At 36.9% G+C, this 17955-nt stretch overlaps 1 protein-coding gene across 4 annotated transcripts in view; it reads left to right on the top strand.

Annotated features, from left to right (window-relative positions):
- The window catches only part of LOC145983876 (protein tyrosine phosphatase domain-containing protein 1-like), a 130115-nt gene extending 123644 nt beyond the window's left edge, over positions 1-6471 (top strand). For 3 of the 4 annotated variants that reach the window (XM_083116947.1, XM_083116946.1, XM_083116945.1), the window contains one exon: positions 1870-6471. In XM_083116947.1, the coding sequence (XP_082973073.1) occupies positions 1870-2075 (206 nt within the window). In that variant the 3' untranslated portion in view covers positions 2076-6471. The remainder of the gene's footprint in view (positions 1-1869) is intronic. The other variant, XM_083116948.1, reaches the window with a different exon arrangement.
- Positions 6472-17955: the final 11484 nt, after the last annotated feature.

Raw genomic sequence — 17955 nt, 5'->3', positions numbered from 1 at the left:
ACCTTACTGTGCATAAAGTGACCTTAAAACACCAAATCAATCCATCAATAAATCAAATCAAATAGTTCATAATGCAATTATGTAAAGGAGATAGAAGCACTCACTACATATTGTGGAATTTCATAATTTTTGAAGTATTTCACATCTTTGGTAATGCAACAGAGCTTTGCTAATATAGTTTTTTTTTCTTATTTTCAACAATTCTAAAAAAGGGCAGTTTTAGCCCTATCTTTAGACTGTGTGGAGTTCATTTCTTTGATATATGTTACTTTTATTAGTATTACGCAATATTTGTTACTGCCACTGCATTAACATCTTTGTCTCTCGAGTATTGAGAAAATCCTAGGGACAAACATACTGCCAAAATAAATTATCTTGCTTAAAAGCGTTCAGTCATCAGTTACACTCTGGAGTTGTCTTTGATATACAGAACATGCATGTAAAGTGGAAATGTTTCTAAGAAAACATTCCTTGACATAATGTTATTGACTTCAAAACAAGTTCAATTGCTACTACGTTTTCTAATTGCTACTTCTTTTGCTTTGGCGTTATTGTCAAACTATATTTTCAAAAATGTTCGGTCTTGTAAATGAATTCATGATGTGCAATCTTAGAGGTGCTAAAAGGACGACTAAAAAACAGTTTCCAGTACATATTAAATACTTATTGGCAAGTTAGGATTTTGTTCCTGTTTGCAACATGTTAATTTTGTAGTGTTGAAATCAATCTGTCTGTCAAATGTGAATAGTTGGGGTGGCGGAAAGGCTGGATAAGCCAGGCAACTGGCCAATGTTGGGAAGATGCTGAAATAATTAATAATAAATACTAATTGAGGTGAATGCCTCCTCGATGATGTAGTGTTAACGTCATCACCTTGTAATCAAGGAATCCTGGGTTTGATACCCAGTGGATGTACATAGTGGTTTGGATCCCACTTGACACTGTAGGTCCAGTCCTCATTAGCCATTTTGTGCATTAAGTGGCTTAAAAATGAGCAAATAAGCATAATTATGTTGAGCAAGAGGTATGAATGGAAAATGATAGTGATTTAAATAGTACTGATTTTATCAGTATCAATAGATTTATACAAAAGAGGTTATTTCACATAAAATAAGTAAGAAAAATTTTATTGTTTAGCACTCCTTGGCACGTTTATGAAGAATATTGTTTTCTTCTCAGATTTGATAGTTGCAATTTTGGACAAATTGCTATTGATGTTTTTTTTTTTCATGAGAATGAATTTGAACCTCGTATATTTCAAATATAGTTTAATGTATTTTGGCATATTTTTCACGTTTACAACAGGTTTAGGATTTGTCACATACTGTATTTACAGTACTGAATACATACATTTAAACTATTTATATAAACAATACAGAATATCACAAAAATCAGCACTGATATATAGCTGCAGGTCAATACATTTATTAGACCATAATCATTCGGCTGTGGGGGAGCCATGTTTATGAAGTGCATGTGCGGTAATTCTTGTATTTACATTTTATGTTGCTTTTATAACTATTCAGGTTATTCATGGACAAAATAATGAACAAATGCTATCAAACATCCATAACTAGGTTAGCAACTATGGGAACTGACAAGTTAATTGTTATGATGCAATAGTTGCCTTGTTTTTTAAGATTTCCAGCATCTTGAACCTCACCCCCAAAGAAAGAGAAATAATTATTTGATTTGAGAAAGGATTGAAGAAAGGTGCCAAACTTTTTGCCTGAGGAGAGTTTCTCCCTTCCGCCACCCCTCACAAATAGTAATAAAACTTTTAAAATAAAGATTTCCTTAAGTTACATTATAAAGGTTCAGTGTCTTATTCTTTGCTAAAGAAGTTTCATCGGCTTTTCATCTGCACAGTTCCCTTTTCCATAGGCAAGGGTTACCAGAAGTTACGTGAAGGAACATTTAAAAAAGTTATGGAATTCATGACTAAATTGTTTGATCTTGTGTATGAAACAACAGTTCCTTCAACACCAAATTCACCTCAGTTGAGTGGATCTCAAACCTCTATGAATCCGGAAGCCCAAGAAGAGGATGAAGATGAAGAGAAAATGCCATCATAGAAGTCTTCAGCTTTCATCCATTTGTTGGTTACTCCATTTGAACTGGCTTTGTCCTATTTATGTATAGTATCAAGTTATGGACTCAAATATAACTAATATTGTTTTTACTTTATACTTTACACTCTTCAAAATTTTAAACAATCATTAGCGTTTGAGAGTATCAGTGTAAAATGCACTTAGTAACTGTTATAACATTCATACAAATATATGTGTAACCTATCAGTAGTTACCAAATTCAGAAATATTACAAACATTTACTCTGAGTTGAAGTTGATGTAATCCAAAATTTCTTTATTTTAAATTTGTGTAATCAATGTGCAATTAAAATTCACACATTTGTAGGTCTCAGTTGATTTATGCAATTCGCTACCTGAGTATGTGTTTAGTATGACTGAGTATGACTGCTCTTGTAGTCAACATGACTATGAGCGAGTGTGTGAATTTTTTAAACAGCATGTGTGCATCTTATGAAAGGAGCTATTTGTTCTTGTATGGGATTATTAGGGACATCATTTGAAATTATGGTGGGGGTAATGATACATTACAAAATACATGGAAAATTTTACATCCGACATAATAGATCATTCCGTCCTCACTTACACAAATAATGTTGCAGAAAGCTATTTACAAAAAAATGTATAAATGTTTTATTTTTTGCTACTCACAGAATAGCTGTACAACTATTTTTCTAGAATGCTCTTTATATTAGACAATTTAAATTCATGATGACTATTCATTTATATTGTCAGTGAACTCAAAGTTTAAGGTTTTTTAGTAAAGACATGTAGATGCAGCAGCAAATAGACCTGCTTGTTATACAAAAAGAAATAGTTTGGATTAGTGCCACAACACTGTTTCCGCTCTTCTTTTTCTTTTACATTGTAGAACATGTTGTTGAAGTGTTAAAGTAACAGTGTCAAATAATGAATATTAATTTTGGAAGAAATCTGACCACCATTGTGCATAAAGCAACAAAATAAAGAAATTATATTAATTTTGGAGAGACCAAATTTGTTCATTCTTGGTGTCAGTACATCAGTAAACAGTACATGTCACAACCAGTCAAATTACCCAGCTAGAAATTTTTCCTATTGGTTTTGAATACGAGTTTTTAGGTGCTCCATTGGAGCCAATTTGTGAAATTTTCATTCTCTCCATTTGCAGTTCATTTTTCTGTGTAAATTTTTGTTCATGATCAATTTCACCACCTGTCTGGTATCTTCGTCAGAAACATACTGTAATGGGAAAAGATTGGCCTCCTGATTTTCTGATGTATCCCTGATTTTGTCACATGTATTCAGAAGATTTGTTGGTTGCACTGGTGTCAACAGCAGCATCGGGTACAGGAACAAAATTACACACGATGACCTAAATAGGTAGAATTTCCCTGCTGAAGCCAAACACTGATTTCTTTTTCCTTTACACTTGACAATGAAGAAGTACTTTTTGCTGAGGTGCAGCTCAATGTTTCTCTTCTTGCTTGGAGTTTCCAGGCTTGAAGTTGGTGCCCTGTAGGATGAATTATGAGGCTCATCTGGAGTGTTGATGTCCACCAGTTCTTCCTCAATTGGAACTAACAGGAATTTCCAGCTGGAATATTTTAAGTGTTGTGGCAATAATCAAAATGAAAAGAAATATCCTAAATTATTTTAACAAAAATATACACAACAGCTTTCTCTGCACAATGAAATATTCCATTGTATATTTCAATTATTAAACGATTGTAGAATTAAAAGTACAATACATTATAGAACATTTTAATTTGTAAAAAAAGATAAATATTACTTTTTCACCTTCAGATAATTTCCTTGAAAAGTGAAATATTTTTATCATATTCTATTCTATATTCTTTCTGTTGATACTTAAAGCAATTGTTTGAAATGTTGGCAACATGTAGATTGTTTTTCTTTCTCTTGAAATAGAAATAATAATTCTACATTAGAGTAAGTTTACTTACTGGTAAACAATTATCATGCAATAGATACTCAGATCATTCATTCACTATAGTAATAAATAATAAGCTCTTGCATATTATATTGATAAAAATATGTAACTGTGAAGATTCTGTACTTAATCTTTGAATATTTTTAAACTTTAGAAGCATAGCCTAACATTATGATGTAGTAATGTTACACTTAACAAGAATATTTGGAATTTACAATTAATCATAATGCAAATTTCTTAAATTTGGGTATGGTAAAAATTTGTTTCCATTTTTATGTGATTGCTGTTGCTCAAACATAGATAATTTTTGGAAATGGTTCTTCTCTTCAGATCAGTACCTTAAAATTAGGTCAATGTTACAAAAATACTTTCCAGAAATGCACTACTAGATCAGTTAGCATATATATTGTTGCTTTATAGCAAAAATATTTCCATCAATAACATATTACTAGAAGCTGTGATAGTACAATTGAAAACTATTCACATTGTGTATATAAATATAATTTTTTAGTTGTTTAACTATAAACATGATAATATAAGGCAAGAAAATGAGCAGTATATAAAAATAGCTATCTAGATAATTAATAATCATTGCTTGTGTTATGACAGGAATTACTGCATTGATATGGAAGGTAATCAACAAAATTGATAAAGAATTGTGAATTCTTGATTTATTTTTTTCATGATCACATTTATAGAAATTTGTGATTTCATCAAAGTAATATAAAGCGTATTAAGTTCATATTATTATTGCATATCATTTCTTCCATTTTTATATTCAGATCTCCAATGAATGGAAGTACTGTATAACTTTCATAACAAAGCTCTCTTAAAAAATGTTTTGGTCACATAAAAGCTTTGGATTAAGTAGTGAGAAGTATGTATTGTGGACAGAATTTGAAATTCAATACATACAGCAAATTTGTACATTAAACTGTATTGTTCCATAGCTTGATGATCATAAATCTTGTGTAAAACTTAATTGATCTAAAATGTTATATTTTCATCTACATTAAAATTGTCACTTTCCATAACAACTAATGAAGCTGATAAGACAAAAAAGTTAGAAATAATCATATGGTGCACTACATCCAAAAGTTTATGCTGTTAAACACATGGTTTACTTCTTTATTGAAGTAAGAATGTGCATGTTGAGACTTAATGGCAATCACACAAAATAAGTTTTCAATGCAATATATAGGTGCTCTAAAAATGTACATATTTTATTTCCTTCGTGTTTTTAATTTTTATGTTGCGTAAGAATTTTTATTTCAACACAAAGTTGACGAACTCTTTGCAAATTATGGATTTCCTAAAACTCGGATGAGTTGTAACTATTGTGTAATTAGTGACATGGGGATGTTTACAAAGAATTATTCTAAGAGTCTTGAACATTTATCCAATTGAAAGGGAGAGAATGTATTGATATATTGGAGTAGATTTTCTTTATTATTATTGGAATGTGTTAGTGTTTAAATTGTACAAAACATTTTGTAATTCCCAGTCAAATATTTGAATTAAGTATGATATGAGCTTAAATTATTAATATTGCTCTAAGTAAGTATTACAATGAGCATTCAGACATTTGTCTCAAGGTTGAACAAAGTGAAAATTATTTGAGTCATTAGTGCAATAAATTTAATATTTGGAAGTGTGTGGCCCTTATGACTAAATTTTTCTAACAATATAAAAGTTTTGGTTTCAGCAATATTCCTGCCCCATAGGAACATTTTTATTTGTCTAGTTGCTTCAGGTTTTAAGAAACCAATTACATTCATAACTCTGCAAATTAATTGGCCAATATCATAATATACAAATATCTTTAAAATCTCTAATGTTATCATTCAATTTTACATATTACTTTGATCCAATCTCAAACCTGAATCATGGAAATTATAAATTAATTGTGTACAAGAAAATACATTTCTATTGGATGGTTTTGGTAGAATGTAATCATATCTAATAGATATTATTAAACAAAAATAACTTTTAAATTGGTAATGGAGTAACTTTAGTGGATTCACAACACCTCTAATTTATTATGTGCCAAAACTTAACAAAAGAACTGAATGTGGAAGTATCACAGATGATGCTGATTTTCAAAATGGGAATTTTAAAATTCTAAGTAATAGCAATAATTAAGATACTGACATTAATCATTCTGCTCTGTTAGAATCTGAAATAATTGATATTTCTCATTGATTGTTTTGGAAGGAGCTAGCTAAAAGCCAGGCATGTTTAGCTTTAGTTTAATCCCTGTAAAAATTATGTATGAATCATTCACTGCTTCATTTCGGTAGCAAAAATATTCAGGTACATTTATAATCTCTACATTACTGAGAGAAGGTAGCATTGTTTGATAATTGAGGCACTCAGTAGCATCTTTCCATTTCATTGCCTATTGATGTCTATTGTACATGTCTGCAAACATACAAGAGCCCTAAGAAAACTATGCATAGGAATCATTTATTTTTTAAAACATATTGTCTTCTATGTCAAAACCCATTTCTTCACACTGCAGGTAACAAATAAGTAATCATAAGTAATGTTATCCAGTAAAATTCTGTTATAATAAGTTTTCTTTGTCTCTCAAAAGGTAAGAAAAATATATACTTATTATAAATGTTACTTTTAAAAATATATAATATACATCTTTGTTTTAGTGAAAGGATAAAGTTATCATAACAAAAATGGAGAAATTGCTGTACATTTAAAATGTTTTCCAACTGAAATAAAATTGCATATGTAGAATTATTTTATTGTTACCAATTTGCATTAAACCTCCTCTTATTATCTCTGTGTACTAATAGTGTAAATTATTTCGTATAATATTTTGTACAACTCATTTATATAATTATCAGTTTTAGTTTTCTGACACGCTTTTATATTTGTTATGATAAGGGGCTGAACACCGTATAATGTGATGGGTGCAAAATAGCCTCAGTGCTGATGCACCCAAAAAATTTTAATTCAAAACAACACACAATTCATGGCAATCAACTCTCATACCTAACAGCAGACCAACATGTCCTTTCCCTGCCAAACCACACATGTGTAATGAAAATACTCTGTTTGGATATCAACCAGGTCAATTCCGGGTATGCTTTGGAGCTTTTGAGAGCTAATGCCACTCTCATCTTCAGGGACTGAAGTGCAGGGATGACAATGAAAATATGGCTCCCAAAGCTCTCTGCCATAATGAGTGCCTGAAATATTTAAAAATATTTCATCTCTTTCAATTTACTTTGGTTACAACAAAACCCTCAAACACGGCTTCTGTTGATATATATATTTTTTCTGTGCTCAAGAAAATAAAGATACAAGGGCATACAATAAGTTCGTGCCCTGACAGACTTCCAGTTGTCTGATGAACCAAATTCTGTAGTATTACTCATCCTTTCATTGTATGTGTTACAAGCATGTATCTAATAAACATTTTGTGTTAGAAGTGAAAACGTAACAGAATGAGGCTACCTTGGAAAATGGAACCTTCAGAGTTTACAAGCTGTGATCAAGTATCGATGGCTGAAAAGTCACCACCTTGATATGGTGCAGATATTGGGGAATGAAGCACTTTCATATTCCATGGTAAAGAAGTGGCACAGGGAATTCAGCTGTGGTTGTGAGTAATGTGAAGATGAACAACATACTGGAAGACTGTCAACAGCCATTACACAGAAAAGTATTGATCATGTGCAACAACTAATTAACACTGATAGGAGATTCACCACTCGGACACTTACTGACATTGTTGGCATATCACACCATAGCATTCATACCATTTTAACTGACCACTTGGGATTAAAAAGAGTAAGTTGCCATTGGGTGCCTCGAATGTTGACAGATGCTCAAAAACACAACAGGTGTAACCACTGCAACTATCCAATCTTGTGGCTTCAAAAGCTTGTGACATCCACCTTAATTCCCAGATCTAGCCCCGAGGTACTACTACATGTTTCCTAAACTAAAGTAAGAAATTTCACAATGATTCTGATGTCATGGACGCTGTGGAGGAGTGGTTACAGGAGCAAGAAAGAACATTTTATTCTACTGGAAATGCAGCTTTAGCAAAACGATTGCGTACGTATCTAGCACTCTGATGGGACTATGTCAAAAAGTAATGGAAAAAAATTTCCTGATACCATTACAGGAAGTTGTTCAGGGTACAAACTTATTGTATGCCCCTCGTATATGCTACTGCAGAGCAGCTCAAGGACAAGTTCCCTATCTCTGATTTCAATCGGGAAAAGATTATTACAGGAAATAAGGAACAATCTATTAAAGTTCTGCCACTGACTTCTTCATGAAGAAAATGAGAGTGGAACTCATCTTCAAGTAGGTGTTATGTATACACATCCAGAAGTCAAGGAAAAAGATGGGAGAAATATGGTAAGTTTTAAAAATTGTAGACTAACGTTGTACATTTTATAATAATAATAATAATAATAATAAACCAAATCAAAGGGTCCAAGTTTAAATTTCCATGGAGGTACGTTGCATAGTGGTTGAAAACTCGCACTAACCTGCAGGCTAGGTCCAATTCTGATAAAAATTGGACTTCAAGGTTAACTATTTTTTTCAAGCAACATATAAGATCAATGGTTTTTCCTTTTTTGTTTTGTGCCTAAATTTGTGTTTTATTTCAATTATACACCCCATTTAATTAATCTACAAGGTAACCAAAAAAGTTCTTGCCGTTCTAGAGCAGTGATGAACAAAGAGCAATACAGTGGACGGTATGTACCTTTAGGTATCGAAGTAATCTCCATCAGCATCCAACACCTTTTGCCAATGTTCCTGCAGCTGCACAATACCCTGGTGATAAAACTCGGTGGGCTTGGATGCAAAGAAGTCTGTGAGTGCGTTCCGCAGGTCTCTCTCATTTGTGAAGGATCTCCCATGGAGGTGGTTGTCGAGGGAATGCAACAGGTGGTAATCTGTTGGTGCAAGGTCCGGTGAATATGGTGAATGGCACAGTGTCTTCCAGCCAAGTTGCTGAAAGGTCTCCCGGGTCCTCTCTGCCACATGTGGCTTGGCATTGTCGTGCAGGAACAGCACACCCTTGTGATTCACCAATGCCGGCTCCTTCTGCCGCAATGCACGGTGCACCCTTTGCAACTGCTGAGAGTAGAGGTCAGCAGTGATGGTCTGACCAGGTGGAGGGAGCTCGTAATGCACCACTTGCCGACAATTCCACCATACAGAGAGCATAACCTTTCATGGGTGCAGAGGTGGTCTTGAGGTGTGAGGAACAGGGTCACGTGGTGACAATCAATGTCTGGTACTCTTGGGAGTGTCATAGAGGACCCACTTTTTGTGACCAGTGAGCAAGCGATCAAATATGGGTGTGTTCAGGTGCAGAGTGAGCAAGGACAAACAGGCTGTCACTCTTTGTTCCTTGTTGGCTGCCGACAATGTGTGGGATACCCACTTGCTTAACTTGTATGACTTCCCTATCCCATGCAGGTGCAGTCTGACTGTTTCAGCGGAAACATTGAACTTTTCTGCAAGTTCATCACACGTTAGACCAATGTCCTCCTCGATGGCTGCTTTCAGGGCCTCGTCATCCAACACATGTGGTCGTCCACGGCGAGGTTCATCAGAAAGGCTCACATCTCCCGAACGGAATTTCTGGAACCAATGCCTGGCAGTGCGTTCGTTCACGGCATTCTCCCCAAATGCCTGGCAAATGCGGCGACTTGATGCGGCAGCTGACAGGCCCACTTTAAAGTCATACATCAAACACACACAAACAACCTGCTTCGATACCTCCAATTCTCTTCGACACTGGACAAGCTATGACTGCTGTGTGTGCCTGTATTACTGACAGTCGATGGTCAGACTAACTCCCGATCGCTTGGCAGGCAAGTGTGTCATTTCGTTTTCTCTCTGTGAGTGCATGATTAATGGGATGTCAAAAATGGCAAGAACTTTTTTGGTTACCTTGTAGATGCATAATAAATATATGCAATTAATAAGAATTGTTGCTGTAAACTACGTCAAATTTTCAGAATATGTGGTAGAATATTTCACTTGAGATGAAGAACATGCTCTTCGGGTTGAAGATGATACTACATTCATTCCTGAATATAAAATCAGGGTCAGCTTATAAGTTTGCAGCCTGCTCAAGACTAAAGTGATCCAGAACCATTAAACATTCCAGACACAGTGTGTCACATGTTTGTACCATTGTTAACCAGATATGAGCGAGGATGATAGGAGAAAGATTAAAGGGGGAAGCCCTTGATGAGCCTGTCTCCACCTGCAAATATTCAGGGGTATGCACATTTTGCCCTGGTGCCTTTAAATAAAAACCAGGGCGTCAGTTTTCTCTGAACTGCGGTTCCTCCCTTTATTCACAAACTATATTTGGTCTTACATTATGACCAATCAGCATTGGGCATACATGCCCACACACAAATAACCACAGGCCAACCTAAGTACAAGGGCCATTAGGTTGGCATCAAGGAAAGCTTGTGAGAGCTATTTTCCTAGAGACTTATACCCCCCACCCCCAATTAGAATCATGGGTCATGTTTACCAACCAGTTGTCACTCATGGGAGGGGTAGAAATGCTTTATTTATAAAGAACCAACCATTGTTAGGCTAACAGTAGCCATTTTGGAGAACAAAAACCATGTGCTCCAAATCACATGCTTACTAAATATTTTATTCTTTATTGAAAATCAGAGATAACACTCACCCATAGGTAAAAGAATGCCTAATTTACTAAAAGTAAACTCATTTGCAATTATCTGGCATAATTAAGCCAGAAAAGGTGAAAAAACACTTTTGTTTACACTTTTTAAGCAATTGATAACTCTGTCATCTGGTGGGAGAAAGTGGCACTTCTCCTACAGACAAGGAAAGATCTCAAACGACTCCAGCTGGCCAATGAGAAGCCTTCAAGGCTGTGACGTCACAGAGGAGACTTTCAGATGGCCTATTGTGTTCTGAGCTTGCTATTCAAGTTCACTTGTATTACAGACCCACCTGGGAGCAGGTCACCTGGAAGTTGCTGGTAAAATCCAGTGTGTGAATGGCCACCTGTGCCAGCAACAAAGGATGCATAAAGGGAACAGGGATCTAAGGTCCTGTTACAGTAAACACAGGCCTAAGTGTGTGTGACCAAGTGGGATATTGTGTCCACAACTGCATTTAAGGATCCCAGTGAAAATTCAGCAAAATAGCGAGTTTTGTGTCCCTCATCCCATGTGGAAATCCAGACCACACGGTCGGCAGAACTGACGCCATAGCAGCATCCATAGGATATCAGAGAATATCCAAGTTGTTCTTAGCCATCCATCCAAGAAAAGCCAGGAAAACTCATTTATCATTCCCCCAAAGCCTTTGTTACACCAAGGAAGCACATAATATCCAATTTTTAGTGTGGTGTACCCCAAAATTGTCCATGTGTCGGGATGTGGCGATAAAGAGTGAAATAGTGTGTGTACGGCCCCAGGTATGATTGATGTAGTGTGAAAACGGCTGATATGTAAGTACAAAATCTTTTGTATATCTTTTTTGTGTTATGTACAGTGAAGTGCTCATGTTTGGTGGTAGCTATGCCACAAGCGGTGTTCTTTTCAATGAATAAATATGTCGTTCAAAGGTGTCTGACCTATCATTTTAGTGAATCATAAGCCTACCAAGCCCTCCCCTAGTTACTGATTATTAAAGTTAGGCTAAATTTCGTCTGTTGCTTAACAGATATCTCGGGGGGGGGATATCTGTTACTATACGGAACACCACACGTGGAATAGGGTCTGCGTGTGGCCGCGTAAACCGTGGTTCTCTTTTGTTTTTGCTGTTTTTGATATATATTTAAAGTTAACCTTTAAAACCAACTTTAAATCAATACGTAATACAGAAACGCCCAAAACCATCCCCTCTTAACATGTAAGTGAATACAATATGTTACAAAGGTAATTTTCTTCCCAGCCTATTCTGGGATCCAGAGCAGGTCAGTTACACACACATTGTTGTACTACCTATTATTATTTTGATCATAACTCTAATTGCAAATTAGAATTAAAGATTATGAATTAAGTATTTTAGTCTCGGCTCTCCCCGAGGGAACAGAGTTCTCTATAGGACAAGACGGTGTGGATTGTGGCATTCTGTAGCTCTACTAACCACATTTCCTCTGGGAGAGTAGAGACTGTACCTGGATAAGGCAAACAGTAAATTATTTATTTATTGAGAAAATTCCGCATACAGCACAGGAGGCCATTTTACACTGAAATTGTCATGTAAAAGCAAATAATAATAGTAATAATAATAATTAAAAGTAACAAAATAACATAAAAATGAATAGCAAATTAACAAAAAATAAGTAAAAAGATTGCACTACTTGATATTATTTACAAACATTTCTTCTAATACAAGACCGAAAGGCAAGCTTGGAGGAAAATATATCCATACTTGAGGAGAGATCATTGAATTGTGTGGCAAGTCTGTAAAAGAGAGATCTTTTTTGAATTTGTAGTCTGCGTTTTTTTGTGTAAAATAAGCTTGTGTTGTGCACATGGGTACAAGAAAGTGGAATTCCTCAAGGAGTGTGTTGCAGCGAATTTTGCCAATGACAATTTTGTATAAATAACTGAAATCATTCTGCAAACGGCGCTGAGGTGCAGTCTGTAACTTTAGAAAAGACAAGAGATGCGGAGATGAAAAATTGCGTAAAGAGGGAACCTTATAACGAACTATAGCCAGGAAGAAGTGAAAGACTGAATCGATTCTAGAGAGCTGAGTGTGACAAGCCATGGACCAGACAGAAGAGCAGTATTCTATTATTGGGGAAATGAATGACTTGAAGTATAATGTGAGGGCTAAGATGTCTCTTAATTTCAGTGAAACTGTACAGTAAACCAAAGAGACGCATTGCCTTTTTTGTGGTGCCTGTAATATGTTTCTGAAATGTGAGCTTTTCGTCGAAAACAATGCCTAAATCTTTGTGAGAAGATATTGCTTTGATGTTATTGCTAGAGATGGAGTAAGATGACTTTATGTTCTTCTTGTGAGAGAGAGAGAGAGAGACAGACTGACTTAGACTTTTCAGGATGTAATGTAAGGCCCCATATCAGACACCAGGAAGTAAATGTTATGTCATTTTGTAGTAAATAAGTATCGTCGTAAGTGGAGATTTCGGTGAAAATTTTACAGCCTTCTGCGAAAGGAAGGTAATTACTAGTGGGAGCTGTGAGGTGGTCGGCAAGGTCGTCGACGAATAATATGAACAAGAGAGGTCCTAGAACACTACGCTGTGGAACTTCAGAGAGCACAGGAAGAAAGCTAGATGCAGTTCCTGGAAGAACAATATGTTGTTGGTAATCTGTGTGAAGGGTTAGAAATTTCCCATGAATGTTGAATCTATTGCATAATTTGTGAATCAGAAAATGATGACTAACAGTATCAAAGGCTTTGTCCAGATCAAAATATATTACATCTAATTGTGAATTATTTGAAATACATTTCATAGCATGCGAGAGAAAAACAGACAGGTTTGTAAGACAGGAGCTATCAGGAAGAGAACCATGTTGGTTTGAGCTTAAGTAAGGAGAAAAAAATTTATAGAGTCTGTCGTTGATTATTTTTTCACAAATGATGGACAGAGGAGAGAGTAAGAAGATTGGTCTGTAAGATGAAACAAGATTTTTGTTACCACTTTTGTGAATCGGTGTGATGTTGGCTTGTTTCCAAGCATGAAGAAAGACACCTTCCGAGAAACATCTGTTCAGGAGAGTGCAGAGGGAATAGCACAGGGATTCTAATGTTTTCCTGAGGAACATGGTGTTGATATTCTCCGGTCCTAGAGCACTGCAAGCAGAAAGAGACAATATATTTTTCACCTCATCAGGGGTAGTGGCAAGCATCGTTAGAGGAGAGGAACAGACTGGCCTTACATTTGGCAACACTGCAAGGGAGGTCGGCGGGCAGAAGTTACCTTGGAAATAAGCGTTGAAGAGTTCTGGCCTTCGGTCACCCATCGTACTTTCACTAGCATATGTAATTTCAGCTGGAATTCTACAGTTATTTTTTCTTGTTTATTAAATTAAAAAAGTTTTTTTTAGATTTTCTGGGATTCTTGCAGTGATATTATGTATGTGTTCCTTGTATTTTTTCCGAAGAAGATACTTCGAGTGCCATCACAGAGCAGCAAAGGTGTTGTGCGTGTGTTCACTCGAGAAGTCCTTCCAAAGTTGCCAGGCTTGTATCTTGTTGGCCAATACATCCTGCACCTCAGAGTCGAAACAACATTGAAATCTACGAGAAGCTATTTTCCCTGTAGGCACAAGCTCGTTCACTGCAGCATGAATGACAGCTGTAAATAGGTCATCTGCATCATCAACGGTTTCATCTTCGAGAAGGCACCAGGGGAAGGAGTCGAGGGAAAGCCTTATCTCCTCCCACGGCGCTCGGTTCCACAGATAGCGCTTCTTCTGGATTGGGGGTCAACGTCCTCTTCTAGGGGGTGGGGGGATGAAAATGGACACGTCCAAACTGTCGTGGTCTGAGCTCAGCAGGTTCTTACGTGGCATGATACTAATTTCATTTAGGGTGGACAGAACATAGTCCAGGTTACTATCCTTCCTGGTGTTGAACAAATTATGTTGTTTCAGGTTTAAACCACAAATGAAAGTTTCAATAAACCATGTGTCATTTGTACACTTTGCTGTTCCATTTACTGGGTCTTGCCAGTCAATAGAGAGGGTGAAGTCTCCTAAAAGGGCAACGTCCCCTAGAGGAACTGCTGCAAGTAAAGGATCGCGGCATTCTTCCAGGAGATACAAAGGACTGTTTTTATGCGGTCTGTAGAAAGAGTCGAGGAGAAGATTTTTGGCACCGGTCACTGAAACTTCAACCCACAGTATTTCACAGTTCCATTTTAAGTTGTGGCATACTTTGCTTGGCCATTTTGAGTTAACATAGATCATAACTCCCCCACCACGAGTCTCGCGATCATTTCGATATATGTTGAAATGGCTTGCGAAAGGCAGCTCACTGTCACGGACATTTTCTGTTAACCACGTTTCAGTAAATATTAGGCAGTCATATGTCACTAGTTCATACGCAAAAGTAGTACAGTCGGGAAACTTATTCTTAATGCTCTGTGTATTTTGGTAATACACAGAGAAATTTGCCAACGTTTTCACAGGTCACGGATTCACTTGTATGTCGCCACAGATAAAGGCCATGCACAGGAGGTGAAAGTACCGGACTGGGGTCCCCTTACCTGCCGAACGCTGTTCCCTGCTGCTGGGCGAAGCCATGGCAGACACACATGCACCTGTTGCCATGAGTGCCGAAAACGAAAAACCTCTCTCTGCACATCTCCACGACAGTAGTTCATCAGAATCTTTTGATACAGCGGAGGAAACACTACACCGGAAACACAAGTACAACAGAACTAAAGACAAACTGAGAAAAAACACTGAAAAATCTCGAAAAACAGCACCACTTCTACAACTTGCTGCCATCTTGAAAGCATTACAATGACCGATACTCTCTCTCCAGATTAGGTTTATTGATGTGACTCTGGAGGTAAGGATTGTAAATGGAAGGCACTGCATCACTCACTCACCTTGCCTAATCTGGCCGTGCTTCCTCGAGCACAGCATATTCCATGATCACCAGCCCAATAGAATTAGGCGTAAACTTTACAAGAGATCAATGGCAAAAAGGGGCCGCACGTAATTGCTCTCGTGGTGCTTATATAGCAGGTAGGTGCATGACCTCCCTGTTGCGCTGGACGTTTGACGTCAAGCTTACATGGTCATTAGACAAGGTTCGTGCATCATTTTCACCCTACCATCTACAGTATATTGTTTAGTTTTTTCTCAGTTCTAGAAATTGTTTGTTTAGGTTTATTTTATAGTTTTCCTCCTCAGTGGCTGTGTGGTTTAAGGTGCTGTGCTTTGAGCTCAGACTGTGGGGTGGCATGGGTTTGAGTCTGCCTGGGTTCAGTCTCTGGGTTCTCAGCCTGTGTATAGGACCGGTGGCAACCCACCATCATGAGGAAATTGGGGAGCTACGAGTGAGTAGTGTAATCCGGTGTCAAAAATCTATAATGGCTGAGGGTTCGACGTACTGACCCCACATCACCCCCTTACCAGTTGAAGATCTCTGCACCTCTTGTTAGGATTGTAGGAGGGAGACTGACAATCGGGAGATAGGCCAAGGCCCTTCCAGGGCTGTCGAGCCATGGATTACTATTATTTATGGTTATTAGAAAATGAGAAATTGGTGTTCAGTTTAATCAAAGACATCATAATTGGAATTTATAATATCCTGCAATTCAAATTAAATGATTGCATTTATGAGCGATATAGTATATTAGATTTATGAATTTAAGTAAAATAAAGTTGATGAACTTGAATAAAGTTATTTGCGTGAGAAGTGGGGTAAAATTTGTTTGTAGTTTGTGGATTTAGATTAGTTATGAGAATAGTTCATTTATTTATTTTTCAGTTTTTTTAATTTTTTTTTAAAAAAAAAGTTTATTCTTTTTCTTTCTTTATTGCTGGGAACCAGCAGGGGTTAGCTTTCCAGAAGGGCCTCTGCATGGAAAGGTGTATGTGTATTCCCAGAAGTAAGTATCAGGGTTTTTCTCCCCCTATGAATGTTGGGAATTGTGGAAATTATGTAAGTTGATTTTTGAATTTAGAATTTTGGGTGCATCATCAGTCACATTATACGGGGGCCAGCCTCTTACCATTACAAATAACAACTCAAATGTTGCATAACTAAAATCTTAAAATATTCTGACTTAGGTTAAAAGCTGAGGCTGTAAAGAGGTACTCAGCACGCACAAAATTATACTGGCCATAGTGCCAGTCACCAGAGCCTCGTTTGTCTCCAAAATGAAGTCCAGGGTGTACTGCATGGAAGTGAGGTTGACTTTTGGGTGCCAACTTGGAAGGTACTCCTTACACCCCGGAAATTATGTATTGTTAGTTAATTAGTTTGTTCCTTGATTTCCAATTGGGTGTTAGATTTTGTTTGTTGATGAATTATTGAATTGTTTTAGGTCTTGTTTACCTACATTCAGTTCATTATTTAATGTCAAGTGTTTCTGGGCTTGAATCCTATTGGCCCTTGCAGGTAAGTTTTTGTAGCACTGGCATCAGACTCCTCTGTAGACAATTGGGCAGCAGTTGGCTTCCAGCTGGGACAATGTCGCATTCCCTCCAGGAAGCTCCTTTGGACATTATGGGTTGTTTCTCCCTCCTTTTGCTTTTTATGGATGAATGTTTGTGCCATTGTTTCTGTGTTGTTTTGAATCCTTTCTGATCTTTCAGACCATCTTGGAGTTGCTGAGGCCGGGTTTGTGTTGGGATTTCCCTAGGTATTTCTAGGCTGTACCTACATTTTTCTTCTCTTGACACAATGTCAACTAGTTCATTCAGATGTCTGAAGTGTTCCGATTGGATCAGACTATCATGCTGCTGTATTTCCCTCATTATTTGGTTAATTTTGATGTTTTCATAAAGGCATTCAAATAGCTTATGTTCAGAAGTGTCCTCTGTTTGAAGGCAAACAGTGCAGTGATTCCCCCCTCTCAGGTTGAATCTGACAAGGTATTGCCTGCACGGGCCTTGTCCAGTCAGGAAATGTATCATTCCCCTTATCGGCTGGAAATGGGTCATCCTTAGTCTCTCCTGCACACTCGGAAGAAAACCGTAGTTTTCTGTTCCCTGTGATGCATTATCCCATTCTTCTTCTTGCCACTGAGACTGAAGTCTCAACTTAATGTCATACCTTGTTTCAGCAAAATCCCCCAAGAGTTCTTGTACCTTTTCCTGGTTCCCCTCTTGTACAAGCAGCAGGTTACTTGTTTCATTGTGTATTTGTCAAATGGCATAATGCCTGTTATCAGAATCGCCAGGGTGGATGTGGTTCTGAAGGCTCCTGTCATTCTTAATAATACCTTACA

Source organism: Lepisma saccharinum, chromosome 2 (assembly GCF_977018435.1).
Source record: "Lepisma saccharinum chromosome 2, izLepSacc3.1, whole genome shotgun sequence".
In the NCBI taxonomy this organism is placed as follows: Eukaryota; Metazoa; Arthropoda; class Insecta; order Zygentoma; family Lepismatidae; genus Lepisma; species Lepisma saccharinum.
The sequence above is the reverse complement of the archived record's forward strand: the minus strand, read 5'-3'. Positions and strand labels throughout refer to the sequence as shown.